This window comes from Caretta caretta, chromosome 20 (assembly GCF_965140235.1).
Source record: "Caretta caretta isolate rCarCar2 chromosome 20, rCarCar1.hap1, whole genome shotgun sequence".
Classification (NCBI taxonomy): Eukaryota; Metazoa; Chordata; order Testudines; family Cheloniidae; genus Caretta; species Caretta caretta.
Window position 1 is genome coordinate 22848772 of NC_134225.1, and position 15976 is coordinate 22864747.

Genomic DNA, 15976 nt, shown 5'->3' on the forward strand with positions numbered 1-15976 from the left:
TCATCCCTTGCTAAAGCAAACCTTGGGTGCGCAGTTCCATTGATATTACTCTCTGAAGAATTCAGTTTATTTGAGAGCCCATGACACTGAAAAAATAACAAGGAGTCCTTGTGGCACCTTAGAGACGAACAAATTTATTTGGGCATAAGCTTTCGTGGATTAGAATCCACTCCATCAGATGCTGAAGTAGCTGCATAGCCATTTCTAATAACTTACAGTTGTGTTACTTGTTAGTTTTAGAGTGCAGACAGACAGCACCTGTAGATTATTATCCTAGTTGGTCTGCGTACACTTATAATTTACTTCATCCATTGTATTGTTTAGATGCAGTCAACAAAACAGGATCTATCTACTGTTGCTGAGAACTCTTCAGTGTAAGGAAGAGGCAGAAAATGTTGTTTGATTTTGGATGGATGGGTGACCCACTGAACAGCCTTTGTTTGGGGAGCACAATTGAGAGAAGAGATCTGAGGTTTTACCAGAGTAGCACATATAGAGAAGAAGGTAGTAAGTGCCTTTCGGTTCGGTGCTATGGTAGGAGAATTTTTGGTTTGGTTTCTTTGCATTTGCTATGTCAAAGTATCAAAGTGAAAGGGAGGCTGTAACTGTAGGGAAGAAGAAAATGTTGCACTGTTTGTGGAAAATATTGTGGAAGTGTCTAGAAATTTGCCAAGATTTATTTGTAACTCCTTAGGATGATTTTGAGTGACCCAAGTTCCTGGGGATGAGTGCAAATGTCTCCTTAAAATGTCGAGAAACAACAGCCACTGATGGCTATTAGCAACCTTGGAATCCCAGTCTTTGATCCAGACTCAGGGAATGTCTACAGTGTAGTCAGAGGTGTGATTACAGCTCAGGTAGGCATACCTGTACTAGCTGTAACCTAGCTAGCACAACTCAAAATAATAGCAAAGCTGTAGCATCATGGGCCTCAGTGCAGGCTAGCAACATAATGTAATCAAGATCCCAGGTGGGCTTGTACAGCCCATGCCACTGCATCTTTACTATTTTTAGCCATGCCAGCTAGATAGAAGGTGTAATATGTAGACTGCTAGACAGCGTTTTTACCACTGTCATCTACCTCAGCAGTCTGGACAACTCATTGGTAAAGACACAAAGCAGCTCCTCCACACAAGTGCTCCCTGTGTTGCTAGCATAAGTGCTGGACCAATGGTGGAGGAACTCCCTAAAATGACCTGTTTAGATAAGGCCAAGGAGTCTGATTCTCTCTCTACTGTATTTAATCTGGTCCAGGCCTTGGTCTTGCTGTGTCCTCCCTTTCCCGCATTGAAAATTTGGACATTTGGCAGAATTCAGTCAAACACCCTTCTGTATGTGGTAGAATGTTACTCTGTTATGACAGCAATGCTGATTTGTTCACCTACCTTGTCAGAGAGAGAAGAAATGAAAGTAGTGAAGAGATTTCAGTAGACTATTTGTCATGACAGTGTAATCTGGCTAAGGATTAGCCACACAAATCAGAATGATCCATTCGGAAGAAAGCCAAGCTTCAGTCCAAGTAGGCACTTTATTTGTGGTTGGAATGCTGACATTGATATAATGGAATATCACATATACATTGGAAATATACACATACATCCCCACTCAAGGTTGTTGGTTTTTATTTTATTTTGCATAAAAGGCCTCCCTGCGTAGAGTGAGCATCTTTGGGAAATCAAAGGAAGGGACAGTTATCACAACAACATAGAAGGGCCAATCCTGCAGTCTTTGTACAGGCAAAATACCATTGCAGGATCAGCCCTGAAGGATCCAGGGAAGGAAATGGAACATGAGTGGTTTACAGGGACATAAAGGGGTATTTTAAAGGCAGTCGGAGACAGTTGTTCTTAAAGGTAAGATAAGCAGTTATGGCTTTAAGATGCAGCTCAGGTAGGTAGAGAAAAAAGCTTCTAATCACACAGTCAATTGAGTAACAGAAACAGGCTTCCATAAGGAGATAGAGAGAATCACCAAGTCACAGCATAACAATCAATCACTGGAGTTCATTTTGGGGCATTAGCATCCCGCCACGCAGTGTGCATGTGTAAATGTACTAGACTGTCTTTCCAGTCTGAGTGATATGGCAACAACATTAATATTCTGAACAGCTCCTTAATAAAAGATATGTCCCTTTGCTGCAGAAGGCAGGGCCCCGCCAATGTTTATCTACTTCACCAGGATAAATAAAGAAGCATGTTCATTATAGTACAGTGTGGGTGTAGTTGTCATCTTTAAAAAGGGGGAAGAGGCTACATTACAATTATATCAAGACTATGAAGGCAGAGAGAGGGCTGGTTTCTGGTATTCAATCTGAATTCCGTTAGGGTATTTAACTAGGACTTCCTCCCCATCCTGTTCCTTAAATTCCATAGTTTCTTATACTACAACTGAGTCTGCAGAATACATCCCAAGCCAAAGCAATGGTTTCTGCGGGAACTATGCTTCCTCATCAACTCTTGTATGCCTGAAAATACAAATCTTTCCATAGTGACTTAAAATGAGCCATCTTATGAGAAAAATATCCTAATAACAGAAAGGCCCTGAAACCCCCTTTGCTGTTGGTCCTTCTGGGCACCTGCTATTTTAGAACTTTATTTCTACAGCAACCAAAATGATTCTATTAGAAAGATAATTAGCAGTTGAGCTGGAGAAACAAGCAGCAGAAATAGACCACCCACAGAGCCTGTCCTTGTGCAAATATCCCTAGCAGTAAAAACAAAACAAAAGACTGTGGAAGAGATGAAAAAGAGCAATAGATGAGCAGAATAATCTTGCACAAAACATTTTGCGAACATTTTCCATTAGATGCCAGTAAATCAAATCTGTAGTTTTGTTTCTGTAACCACTCCCGCCCCCTTACCTAGGTGACCATCTGTCCTTTTGAACATCCCGTATCTGGTGCTTACTATCCCACAGCCCATCTCTGGTAAGTAGCATTTGATCAGGTAATAATCATGCAAAGGATCATGCACTATAAGTCTAGGATTTTGTGACACGAATAAAAAATTGGGGATGAAATAGGGGAAAAGCTGGTTTTTATTTCCTAGAAATGCAGTTGGTCACCCTACCTTTATGATTAGTTTAAAAAAAGTGGCACTGTAAATATGTGATGCGTAACAGGACATACAAAGTTCGGACAGGGTTATATTTTAAAATGGGATGGGGATTCTAAAGGAATCACCAGGAGTTTATGTAAGGGTAGAGTAAGAAATCCTTTAAAGTAGTTTCTGTGGACATTTTTGGTATATATAGCCCCATGGAAGGGATTACTAGCTGTCAGGCACAGGTAGATGATGCCAGGTTTGGAGACTCCACAGCACACAGATTATCTATGTAACAGGCTGTAGTTTTTTCAAAGAGGTGAAGTTTAGCCAATGAGTCATTGATGAGGCAACTCCTGCTTACCAAGCTCAGGTGGGTTTTTTTTTCCTATTCGATATAGGTTCTTATACTGCGCCCTCATCCCTGTAGCATCTGAGCATCTTCCAGTAGTGAGTTAAGTGACAGAACAAATCACATATAACAGATATTACTTATTTCTCTCAACCTCTCCGCGGAGGGAGAGCAATGGGTGCAGTACAGTGTTTTGGTATGGTTTGTTTTGGGGCCGTTTTGGTTTTTTGGTCAGCGATCTGGCAAGTCTCAGTCATATTTTCTTATATCACAGTGTTGAAGAATAATTTGTCCTATCTACACTAGCAGAGCTTTTCCCTCACCAATTCAAGGGGACTGGTTACCCCCTGCTATTGTCAGCAACAGATCAGCTTCCTAATATAGATGCTGCTTCTGAGACCCAGTGGTCCAAAAGACAGTTCTAGGAATATGAAACTCCTAAGTTCCAGTCCAAAGTTCTGATACCAACTCCCAGTGGAAGCTTTGGGCAAGGTCACAGCACATCTCTGCCACAGTTTCCCCAATGATAAAGTAGGGATAATACCTGCCTAACAGGACTTTGGGAGGATTAATGCATTTGACAAGTGTTTTGAACTTGTAAAGTTCTAAGTATTAAATGAACAGCAACATTGCAAAAGCATGTGAGTCTTTTCCATTGGAGAGTGGTTTAGAAGAGTAGCTAGAGCTGCCTCTGCAAACTCAACAACTTGGTCATTTTTATTTGCTTATTTAAAACCAAAGCAAAATGTCCAAAGTAACTGGTTTTCATTATAAACACCAACCTTTCAAACGTGCAAAGCTGATAATCAGTTGGAGAGAAAGAAAACTTAACAAAAGATTTTATACATATATATTTTAAAAATCCATCACAAATTTACAGCTGTAATGCTGCACATCTATGCTGTGCTCCAGGCTCATGTGACTTTATGGCTAAGGGGCTGTACCAGTACCTAAGACCTCTGTTGAACGAAAGAAGCAACGTTGACCAATAACAATACTGGAACTCGTGGGTACAACTAATAAAAACAAAAATGTACAAAACCAAAAAACCCTTTAATATTTCAGATAATAAAACAATTCTCATATCTTACAAAAAATACTACAGGCTCAAAAGGTTACTAGAAATAGGTATAAAAAAAGTAAAATATAACCTTTAGCACAAATTAAATGCTACAAATTAACTGGCCAAATTAACATATTTGGAATAAAGAGTTCCTTTTTGTTTAAAAAAATAAAGAGTCCAGATAACCTCACAATGCCTCTTTACACCTCTGTGTTCCTGCATTATTTGGAAGCTGTAAACCATCCAAATAGCCCCATTTCAAGTTGTTTAAGCAGATTAAAAATAATAAATGAAGTCGTGAGGTTGACCACCTTTCCTATCCCCAAGAGGGCCCCATCTACATTAGTGAAAATAGAGTAATTCACAAATAGTGGTAGCAAGGGTGGATGCTCTAGTGCAGCCTGAGGCCTGTCCTTTTTCCCCACCATCCTGGCCAACCCTGCTCACTGGTAAAAAAACAAAAACAAAAACTGAGTCCTGTCTGCTCTGCAGCTTTTACTGTTGCTACCGGAGGCAGAGTTGCACCTGTGGTACATTATCAGTTTTGCCAACATTGGACACAGTCAGAGAGATGACCATTTAAAGGAAACTACAGTGATTCTTAACATGCCTGATAACTTAATTTGCAACACTGGGCTTTCTGATGTTCAGTGGCATTCTAGTCTCGCTTTTTCTCTCACACACATTGCTGGTGTTTCTCTAGGTGAAAGCTGCCCTTGGATTGGAACTTCCCAGCAGGCTCCCCCATCAGATGGTGGCTTTCAAAACTGTGAGGCAAGTTTGTTTGTTTGACCCTTTGGTTTGTTTCACCACAGTTAACAATACTTTTCCATTAGCCAGCTCTTTTTATGTATATATATATATACACATATATATAAAGCAACAATGAGCATCCTTTCTTTCCCATGCATTCAAATGGGTTTTTGCATATAATGCTGGATTTTTCCAATAAATCAAAACATGTTAAAGGTACAGAAGCAGCACACTCCTGGACTGTCAATCTCACTGAAGAGACAAAACAAATGACATAGAGCTTTCATCAGTAATACTAATGACTATCCAGACATGCACATTCCCTACCAGTGCTTATCTGAGTATTTTGCATTTCCTCTGCTGTTCAAGTTCTACAGCTTGATTAACATTGCAGGTTTCTCTTCTGTCCCTGCCATCATCCATGAAGACAAGGCATTAATAGGTGCGTTCCTCAATCAATGAAGGTATTTAATGTGTCCAACATGGTAGTATCTGAGTGCAGTCAAGTATGTTAGTGATGTTCTAGCGAGCTAATGGAGGAGGTAATGGTCTAGCTTTACTGGTGTGACAGATTTAGTAGTTTTATTTTAAAATTCAATTTGGTGTCTGTGAATCTGTGATTGGTGCTGGCTTTACAATCCTGTAGACTGAATTCAGTCTCTGGAATAGATGGAGATGGACAAAGGCAGGGCAAGTTAACCTTACATCAGTGGGCCTCAGCTGAAAACTGACCAATTCATTTCTTCGATTCTCTCCTGAGACCAACAAGGTCCCAGTAGCGCTGGGTTCTGCAGTAGTGGATACCTGTCCACTAAGGCAGTGGGCTCAGTTTTTACTTAGCAATGCCTAACAATCTTAAGTAGAACTATTGACACTAATTCCTTCTCTCTATCTGAGGAAGGAAAATCCTGCAAAATGCTCTCCAGAAACAATTTCCACTGCTCTGGACAAGCTTGTGGCCAATGCACAGGCTGACAGCCAAAGCCGTCCATCTTAATTTGAGTAAAGGATACTGCAGTTCACAAAGTACTAACAAGGTTTGCATATTGGACTAATAGCACTTAATGCTGCATATTATTATTTGCTCCTGAAATAGAAACGGGGAAGGGACAAATAGAAGTGAAGAGGGCAGTGAGTAAAGAGGAAGCTGCTATGCATCCGAGTGACCTTTGTTTGTCTTGTTCAGAAGTTTTTTCAGGTCAGATGACATGAAGTAAGGCTTTTCGGATGAACCATCGTTACGCTCCAGGTCTTCCACTGCAAGGGGGGAGAGGGTTAAAAACACAGAACTTAAGTACTGCAGGGTTGTAAACACCTCAAACTAGAACCAGTTACTGGGCTTGCCAAGCCTCTTAGGGATAAATTTGGCGGTGCTCTTACATCTACATGCACAACCTTCTCATGATTCAGACTAAGTTGGATGCTCAGGAAAGTGGCTGCAGTCCATGTGATGGTCATAGAAGGTGCAATAAGGAGTCTAGAGACAAACAAGTGCTAAAAGAGCAGATGTAATACTCATCCGTTAAATACCCAGTTGAGATGCGAATGCCCTTCTGCTTCTCACAGGCAGTGCATGTGTGTGTATTCTCTCTTTCTTCTAAAGCCGTTGCTGTATGTAGCTTCCAAATGTAAGCCAGAATTATACTTGTACCGCTCCCATTTTAAAGACAGAGTATTGGACTCCTGAAGGGAGGCTGTTTATCAACATCTGTTTGGAACAGGGAGTCTAAAGTGTTAGGTTACAAATCAGCTAAGACAGAGGCTCCTCCTATATGAACAGAACAGGTTGCTCAATAGTACCATTGCCTGGAAATACAGAGATTACCATTACTTGGGGATAGTGTGGAAAGACAATGCTCACTCATTGTTCTTCAGTGTAGTGTAACTGCTCATGACTTGACTGTAAAGCAAGTCACTTGTTATTTGTTTGGCACAGTTCACCTAGTGTACAACACCCCTGTCAACATACAGTACATACATAATACTTAGGCATGTCCGTGGCACAGAATATATTTTTCAGATGCTAGCTGTTCAAAGCAGAGCAGCAGCTCCAGCAAAAGCCATAGGAGAATAGCAGCCAAAATCACAGAGACCATTAGCTTCATAGTTTAGTGAAACAGTCCTGGAATATTTTGAGGGTGATGGCATAGTGATGGCATGAGTATCGAAACCCAGCAACTTTTTCCTAGAAGGATAAGACTCAAAATATGGAAACCTTATTTTGATGGGAATTTGTAATGCAAGATTTGGCAGTGTTCACAGAATTGAGTCCCCAACCAAGAGACTCTTAATCAATCAATCAAAATAAGACAACAAACCCCATGCAACATCCTTCTCGTCCTTGATATAGTAAGGAGAAAATAAGGTGAAGATCCATGGGGTATTTGCGGGCATATGTTTTAGATGCCGAAAACTTTAAAAATTGGCCATCTGTCAAACCTCTCTAGATTCAGTTGTATTATTTCTGTCCACCATCGTGCTGAAACACCTCCCAGATGTAATATCTGCCATTTTCTCTTGCTCTTCTAGTCATTAACACTGGGTACATAATCACAGATTCTTGTGGCATCTAGACTTGATGGATGGTCTAGTGGCTAAAGGGAAATCACAGTAGCTACTTAGGGCATCCCTTTCTGTACTATGTAGCTCAGCTTCCGACACCGACAGTCAGTTATCTTCTGCCCGACTGTCCTGACTGCACTGGGCTGTAAGCTAAGAAGGTGCCCAGATCTTATTTGAGATGCCTGGAGGCTATAACCCTGCTTTACCCCCTCCATCTAGCGCTCTCACTGAAAAGTGGGACAAATGTTAGCTGAACTACCTCAGGAATGAGCAGTATTCTGTGAGCCGGTTACCACAAAGATCCACCATCTTCCATTTAGTTACTAGTTAAGCGAGTAGCCAGCCAGGAAGTGGGAGACAGACTGAAATAATTCTATACAAGTCAAGGTGTACATACAAGTGAAAAGATCAATTAGATTTTTCAATTTAAAAAAAAATTATAAAAAAAAAATCCTGCCAACTTGTTCATTCCCCCAAAATAACCTTTCTGAAGAGTCAGCATGAGAAAACAGCAACTACAAGTTTCCTACTTTAAACAGAGAGAATTCCACTTTGGGACACAAAGGTTTCCAGGACCCTCGTGGACACAACGGGTTTGAAAGTGAAGGATATGCCACCTAGTAAAGAAAAGTTCAGGTCTGCCAGCTTGATTTTGCATAGAAAGAGTAGTGAGAAAAGTAGTTAATTTCTCTTTGCAGCTAGCTGGAGGCTGAGCAATAAAGAGGAAAATATAGTTCCATCCAGAACAGATTGACACATGGGCAGCTGTAAACCTCTTGATCATTCTACAAATTAGTATCTCATCAACTGCAAAGAGAAACAGCTCCCCCGCAAACCGAGCATAGAACGGGACAAAGCAAAAGTGAGTCAATTTGTAAGGAACATTCCAGAAGTAGCTACAATGCCCCTTTCATTATAGGCAATTGAGAGTAGAGGAGGATGCAAGTTAATTTTTTTTAATAAGTGAGATATACACTATCCTGTGTATATATAAAGCCAAATTTGGCCTCTGTGGAGGCAGAGTCTTGTTAGTTAGGTTAGCAAAATGTTACCTATCATGCATTAATGGAGGAGATGATTGTGTCAAATGCACAAGAATCCCAATTGCAGTTCCACCCATTTTGGTACAAGAATATCAGTTAGGGGGAAGAAACATAGATTTGATACAGCATTCACCCACTTGCACGGTCCTTCCAAAATCAACACCTCCTCTACCCTCAAGAATTCCAAGGACAAGCAGCTGAAAATCATGCACCACCAGGGTGGACCCTTGGAATAATGCCACACAGTTACAGATTGGCTGGGGGAGCACAAGTCTTCTACAAGACACCCACATGTGCTAGCCCTCCCTGTTCAGAAAGTTGAGCCCTATCCTTGGCTATCAGCACTTTTGGATGATTCTAGGCTCCCCTTCAGCAGGATTTCACTCAGCTCTGGGGACATGTAGTAAGGTCGCTCAGGAGATCCATCATTCCTCTCCAGGTCTTCACCTTTTCGCAACCCCAGGAAGATGAAGGAAGCGGCCACGGAAAGGAGGAATGAGAAGCAGTGGAGGAGCAAGGGGAGCAGCACAGCAAAAACAAGAGAGAAGGACGACAGAGGGAGAGAAAAAAAGAAGGAAAAACTCACATTAGTTGCAATTAGATTCTACCACCGAGATCAAAGCACCAAGAAATTTAGAGAGACTAAAACAGATTACAGAGAGTCTACTCTTGGGCTACAAATTTCTTTTGCTACCAAGCAAGGTGTACAGGAGCTGCTTGTTAGAGTAGTGATGGGGGTGGTGAACAGAGAGAAGCAGAAGAGAACTTCAGAGTTTTAGAAATGATAGAAGGAGTTAGCTTTCAGGGGTTCTTCCATCCGTCTCATTTTATTCAGGGTTTTAAATCACTGATGCAGAGTTGGTGCATGTGCATTTCTGTACGCAGTTCTTAGGGGAAATTTTGAAAACTTGTACTTCTAAATCCTCTGGCATTTTTGAAAGATTTGCCCACGTGCTCCAAGCCCTGGGCACATCCTTCCCATTGCAGCCCATGCACAAAAGGCAGCATTTGAGAGGACTGGAGCTGTGATGCAGAAGGCAGAGGAAAGCTGGCGGTTTGCAAGTGCCCATAACAGTCTTTAATGGTAATGAGAAGTATGGGGAAGCCCTAGACTAAGGAAAAAATTATGACACCTCAGTTCTAGGGAAGGGGAGGATGGAGATTGGAGGGTCCCTTTGTGGTGTGCTGCCCTCTTTTATAAGCAGAAGCCGTGTCGGTGGAAGTAGTTCAGTAGAGCAGAAGCAAACTATGAAGTGACAAGTAGTGAAAGAAAGGCCGCGTAAGTCAAACACAACAGAACAGTTCCACAGGCCAGCCGTCTGGGATGACAGAGGTATAGCTACAAAGTAATACTCAACTGAGCACCAAAATCCCTGAGGCCCAGTTACTTACAGAAGCAGAGGAAGAGGGTATCCACACACATGGCATAGACGCTGAAGAATCCATGTGCAATGAGATAGGAGCCCACAATCACAGTCTGTAAGAGAAACCGGGTTGTCACCTCAATGCCAAACCTAATTATTTTGGGGAAGTTCTCTGCCCTGTGTTAGGAGGTCACAGTGATCCCTTCTGGTCTTGAAATCGATAACCTGATACCAGTATAGAGAGCAAAAGCTCTGTTCCTTGAAAGAGAGAAAAGACGTGCTGAACTCCACGCACAGTTCCCCCTTCCATTTCCATAGGAAAAGAGAAACAGCCCTGCCCAACCTGATTCAGACACATGGAGGCTCAAGCAGCACCAGCAAATGGAAGCTGGCCAGGCTTGGCTCAGTGCAGCCGCCTGGAAGTGCCTATGGGGAGATGTGCTTCTGCATTAATTGGCTGACTCTGCAGAGAAGCCAAGGTTTGAATGGGAAACTGAGAATGAGCTCTCCTTGCTCTACAAAGAGGGACTCCTGGAGGACAGTGAGTAGGGGAAGCTTTCTCTGCTCAAGCTGCACACGTTCTGGAGAAAGGCTAATGTCCCTAAATTCATTGTAAGGCAAGTAAGATACCCACCAGAATAGGGACCCAATAGTAATTGAGAGGAGGTGCAGTGTCCTGAACCAGTTTTATCCGCTGAGTGAAGAAGAAAAAGGCAAGGATTCCTAGAGAGGAGAAAATAATAATACAGATGTTTGTGAGATGCACTAGTTACAAGCAAGAAAGGGCAGCATTATAGGGGGCTGACGGGGGAGGAGGAAGGTGAATTTAGAGACCTAGTAGGGGAATTATGGACAAGAAGTTGGTTCCTGGAATGGCTGGGGAGATTTGCAAGGAGTTGAGAAGATGCAAAGACATGCAGCTTTCACCAGTCTTTCTACAACAGCAGGGTTCAGGGGGAGGGGCTGTAATCAAAGTAAGCCCTGGAAGAGGACTGAGATCCCAAACTTACCAACACTTCCCACGATGAGGAGTTTACCAAGGAAGAGCAGAAAATCTGTGACTTTATCTAAAACAGCCACCCTGAAAACAGAGAGATGTGAATGTCTTTCCATACCCACCAGGATGGGGGGGGGGAAGAGGCAAAGTGCATCCAGGCTCCCCCAGGGGCTCTGTGATAAAGACAACCCAGGATAAGAGTCGCTAAAGACACAATGGTTTGTGCAAACCTAGAGCCAGTTTGCATTTCCCACCTGATATGTGGCAGATAAACAGACCTTGAATCTCCATAGTGAGAGTCAGTTGTTGACCTCTGAAATGGTTTCAGCTACTCTGGCCAAGCCTGGTAAATAGCAGCCCTGGGGAAGAGGAGCCATTTCCTTGTTGGGTAGTCTTAGAGGAGGGAGGATTCCATCAGTTTCCAGGTTCTTACCTGATAATGTTCCTCATGAGTAGGAAGAACGCATTCTTGGCTGAAGTGCAGAAGTTGGTGCCATAGATGGCAATCTGGGACAGATCACAAAGGAGGACACAGAGAAGAAATGGGGTTACTCAGTAGGCATCATGGTCTTTTCCAGAAGATTTTGCCCTGAAGCCTAAAGATTGTCAACAAACTGTCACTGTACAGGTTAGTCATTCAGAGCCGCATTAGGGTAAAGAGACCCACCTCCTCTCCTCCTCCGCCCCCCCCCTTTCACCACAGTGCCAGGGCAGAATGTGCCAAGCGGCCGTTCTGTCTGAAGCCTGTGCCATCTCTCACTAGTACACAGGACAGATCTGATCTGCTGATACTGTGTACACTGCTGGATGTTGGGTCACTCACATAAGACAGCCAATGCCTCTTAAGACCTAAATGAGATCGTCATGGAGCTAGGGGAAGCCAACCATTGATGGGGTGGGAAGGAGTGTTCAGAAGCAGTCCCTTTTTGAGAATCTCCAAATCCCCATTCACTGGATGTTTGGTGGCATTCTTAAACTAGGGTCCTCACCATGATGTATGCGTTCCTGTTCAGGAACTTGATAAATTTTTCCAGGCACCAGAAGCAGCATTTGAGACAGGTCAGCAGGAACTTGGCAAACTTATTCTCAGCAGCTAAAAGCACAAGAGACACAGTGGAAAGAGTGTGGAGCAGAAGAGAAAGTTGTTCTTTGAAACAGCAACTCTTCAAGTATCAAAAATCTCAGCACCAGACACCTCGCTCTCTGCAACACATCTCTCCAACCCCGATCCTGTGCACAGTTCCCACCCATATCTGTTCTCCAGCCGTTTCTGTTTGCTCCTTTCAGCTTAAGCCTATGTCACAGCACCATCACTTTGGCAGATGGAGCTGGCAGCTACCTTCTCTTGCACAGCTACTTTCAGGAAACATAAACCAATTTTCTTTTTTAGCCATCCACTATCAAAAGCATCCTCAGAGAAGAAGCAAGCAGCAGTCCCTCACTTCATCCTGAGCATCCGATGAGAGTTTTAGGTTGGGTATTCCAGTTAGCCACAGCCATCACGCCAGCGGGAGCACTGGGATTTTAGTACTCTCATCTGGAGTGAGAGCCCTACCCACTGGACTGTACTACTCCTGTGGACAGAGAGGATACTCTGGAGAATCGTACGGGGGAAAGGTCTCGTGTGTCGCTCTTGTGCTTTAATTCACGGTCACTGAGGTCATTTGGTTAGAACAGGACTGTAACAGGGTATCAAGTGCAGTTCTGCACAGAGGTCCAGAGCCATTCTACTGACTCACTGCCAATCAGACCAGCTGGGTTAGTGCCTACCCAAGAGGAGTATGTAAGGTCTCTCTACTCACAAAGGCAGAAAGATCTAGAGAAGAGTGGGTCTGACAGAGAAAGCCTTTAGGAACAGCTAGGCTCAGAAGGAAGCACAGAGTAGTACCTATGTTTAAATTCAGTAATAAGATACAAAGATAAAGGAAAAGGGCAATTTTGGAGTAGAACAGGAACACCATCTGCTTACACGGACCAAATTATTCTGAGTTGTGACTCGACATGGAGAAACTTTGCTCACCTTGTTTGTCCCTCCACCTGCCCTTTCCCAAACTATCCTCAACTGGGTACCTTTCAGCCTGTGATCCAGATACTCCAGAAGGACCCTGATGATCTGGACAATGGCAAGAATCAGAGACCCAAAGGCCAATGAGCCAGTGTGATACCTGCCACGGGGAAGAGGGCCTTGATTAGATGCAGCTTCTTGGCATTTTTGCTTTTACATTATTTCTCCTGTAGCCAACAAGAAAACCCACACCCCTCTTTGGAAAAGCTCCAGTGCTCACCTGAGTGCCCGGCCGAAGGAAGAGAAGAGGGGAAAAGCCGGCATGTCATCAGGTTTCTTGAAGGCCCAATAGTAGGAAGCAAAGGCTCCGGCTAGCGTGACCTGGCCCAGCGCAATCACAAAGTTGGCCAGCCAGAAGAACATAAAGGCATTATAGATCTGGAAGACGATGAGGTATTTATGGTAGGCTGTCTCGCCCCCATAGAAAGCAAAGAGGCAGCGGGCATCTGGGCACTGCTTGGTGATGTTGGTCATATTGAATGTCTAGAGAGAATTAGAGACGCTCAGATACTGCAGAGATGAGGACCACACAAGAACCTAGATAGACAGTAGTTCTCGCCAACCCAAAAGCCACTTCTGGAGTTTGAGTCCAGGAAATTATTCTTCTCTTCTCATACACCATGTTCAATCCCACAAGCAGTTGCATTTCAGATGGGTAAAAGAACTTGTCTACACACACTACTCACTGAGCCCCTGGGAGTACTGTGAAGATCTCTGGTGCCTCAACATCACAAGGATGAGGGGTAAAGGCATGAACTAAGCTCAAGGCTGGGAGTCAGGAACTTCCAAGTTCTAATTCTTATTCAGACACAGGACTTCCTTTGCAACCTCAGCCAAGTATGTGCCTCAGTTTCTCCTCTGGAAAATGGGAATATATACATTTCCCACTCTCGAGGGGCTTGGAGAGGGAGAGGGTTAAGTATACACAGTGGTTAAAGGAGGATTCTGAGGAGGAGGAGAGCAATCAACAGATACGAAGAGTGTAAACATGAACAAAGGGCGGTGAGGGGAGGGTATAGTTTAGCTAGCCTGAGAGACTGTCACAGCAAATAGGAGCCATATGGTACTCCCAGGGATGGAGGCTACAGTAGCCGCCAAATTGGCTTTTGCACAATATGTCTGCTCAAGAGACTAATCTTATTAAGTCCAACATGTTCAGTTGTGACTATTCAGAGAGCCCCTCACCTCTGGTATGCAGGTCTGCCCAGCGTAATCACAGTTAGACTCGTTAAACACCTTGTAGACAGCCTCATTAGAAGTAGATAAAAAACTGGGAAGAAGCAGTTAAGGGGATTCAACTTTAAGGAGACTGGACCCAATTCTCTATCTGTCCCACACAGACCTGCTCTTACCGTCCTGTTTATCACCCTTTTTTTTTTATTATTTAATCATGAGACTGGATACATGTAAGTAAATAATCCCACAACATTTCTAGCCTTCTGAGAGATGTGTGATTTCTGCCCCCACCACACCAGGGGTTCTTTGCGGGTGGAGGAGAGAGGAAGATGGAAGGATACACAGCGGTGCTGGCCCAGTAAGCAATGCAGAGACACACCAGGAAGAAGGTGCACAGAGGAAACACCAGCGACATCATGATATGACCAACAGCCCTGCCAGGGAAGAGAGAGTCAGTAAAAACAACAAAAATCCTCTCATTGCAAAGGAAATCCAAACAGATGGAGTAGAAACCATCCACAGACAGCAGCTTGCTTTGCATAGGCCCCAAACCTCCCACCACAGGTTTGGAATTGTGACTGTGCAGCCATCTCTATCATGGGCCAGAGGGGGAAACTTGGCTTGTGGGTTAGACCCAGCAAGAGTTGGTCTTCGCCATTCCCCCTAAGCGAGTACAGCACTCTCTATTGCATGCGGCTGCTGCAGTCCACACAAAGCTCACCTGCTGGCTTCCTTGATGAGCGCAATGGCAATAAGGATCCTCTTGCGGAGGAAGATGAGTAACAGGATGATGATCACCTCTATGATGCACAGGATAATCACTGAAAGAGAGAGGGGAAAACTGGAGTCGTACCATGATCAGAGCTCTGGATGCCAGCAGTTTCTTTGTTGTAGGATCCTACAATGCTGGCCCCTAGATATGAGAGCAGCACACCTTGAAAAGACCACCTCTTCTTCCACAGAGTCCTAAGGAAACCCACCAACTTTGGGCTGGGGGTAGCATTACCACTAATACACCTGGGTTTAAACTCTCCAGAGGTTATGAGCATAGATATCCTCTGTAGGGGACGGTCTACATTTTTTTCCAAAGAATTGACCAGGCAGTTGTGTGACGTGATTGTCCTCCTTAGACGTTGGCTTCTGAAGGAGTTCTCCCTTCTTTCCAGTTCCCAGGCGTCCAGGTTGCAAGAGGGACAAAAACTGGTGGCCTTCTCAGCAGCCTCAGCAAAAAGTCAGAGGACTGAAGGGCCATGGAGGATGAACTCTCTTCCCTTCACATCCCCAGAGGAGCTTGGGAAAAAGGCACATGTCCTGCCACTGCCCATGCTGATGGGCCTGTTGTGGAGATTGAGGATTCCTGTCTCCAGGAGCAGTCAGTCCAGCACTGAAATTCACATCCCCCCCAGCCAGGCATTTCTGCCTTTCGGATGCAGCCATGAACACAGTCCCATGATTGGGACATCACATATGGAGGTACATGAGTTCTTGCTGTGCCCCCCTCTAAGACCACCATCTCCTATTCTTGCAGGACAGCGGGACCTATAACCTTCATGATGTCTT

General features: G+C 43.8%; 1 protein-coding gene across 6 annotated transcripts in view; it reads right to left on the minus strand.

The window, feature by feature from the left end:
• Nucleotides 1-1509: 1509 nt before the first annotated feature.
• SLC44A2 (solute carrier family 44 member 2 (CTL2 blood group)) overlaps nucleotides 1510-15976 on the minus strand; it is a 39075-nt gene continuing 24608 nt past the window's right edge. For 4 of the 6 annotated variants that reach the window (XM_048831448.2, XM_048831444.2, XM_048831447.2 and 1 more), the window contains 12 exons: nucleotides 15138-15237; nucleotides 14758-14850; nucleotides 14426-14510; nucleotides 13461-13723; nucleotides 13246-13340; nucleotides 12165-12268; nucleotides 11609-11682; nucleotides 11189-11259; nucleotides 10813-10901; nucleotides 10207-10291; nucleotides 9106-9261; nucleotides 1510-6466 (listed from right to left, as the gene is read on the minus strand). In XM_048831448.2, coding sequence (XP_048687405.1) covers nucleotides 9140-9261; nucleotides 10207-10291; nucleotides 10813-10901; nucleotides 11189-11259; nucleotides 11609-11682; nucleotides 12165-12268; nucleotides 13246-13340; nucleotides 13461-13723; nucleotides 14426-14510; nucleotides 14758-14850; nucleotides 15138-15237 — 1181 coding nt within the window. In that variant the 3' untranslated portion in view covers nucleotides 1510-6466; nucleotides 9106-9139. The remainder of the gene's footprint in view (nucleotides 6467-9105; nucleotides 9262-10206; nucleotides 10292-10812; nucleotides 10902-11188; nucleotides 11260-11608; nucleotides 11683-12164; nucleotides 12269-13245; nucleotides 13341-13460; nucleotides 13724-14425; nucleotides 14511-14757; nucleotides 14851-15137; nucleotides 15238-15976) is intronic. The other 2 variants (XM_075121677.1, XM_048831449.2) reach the window with 1 other exon arrangement.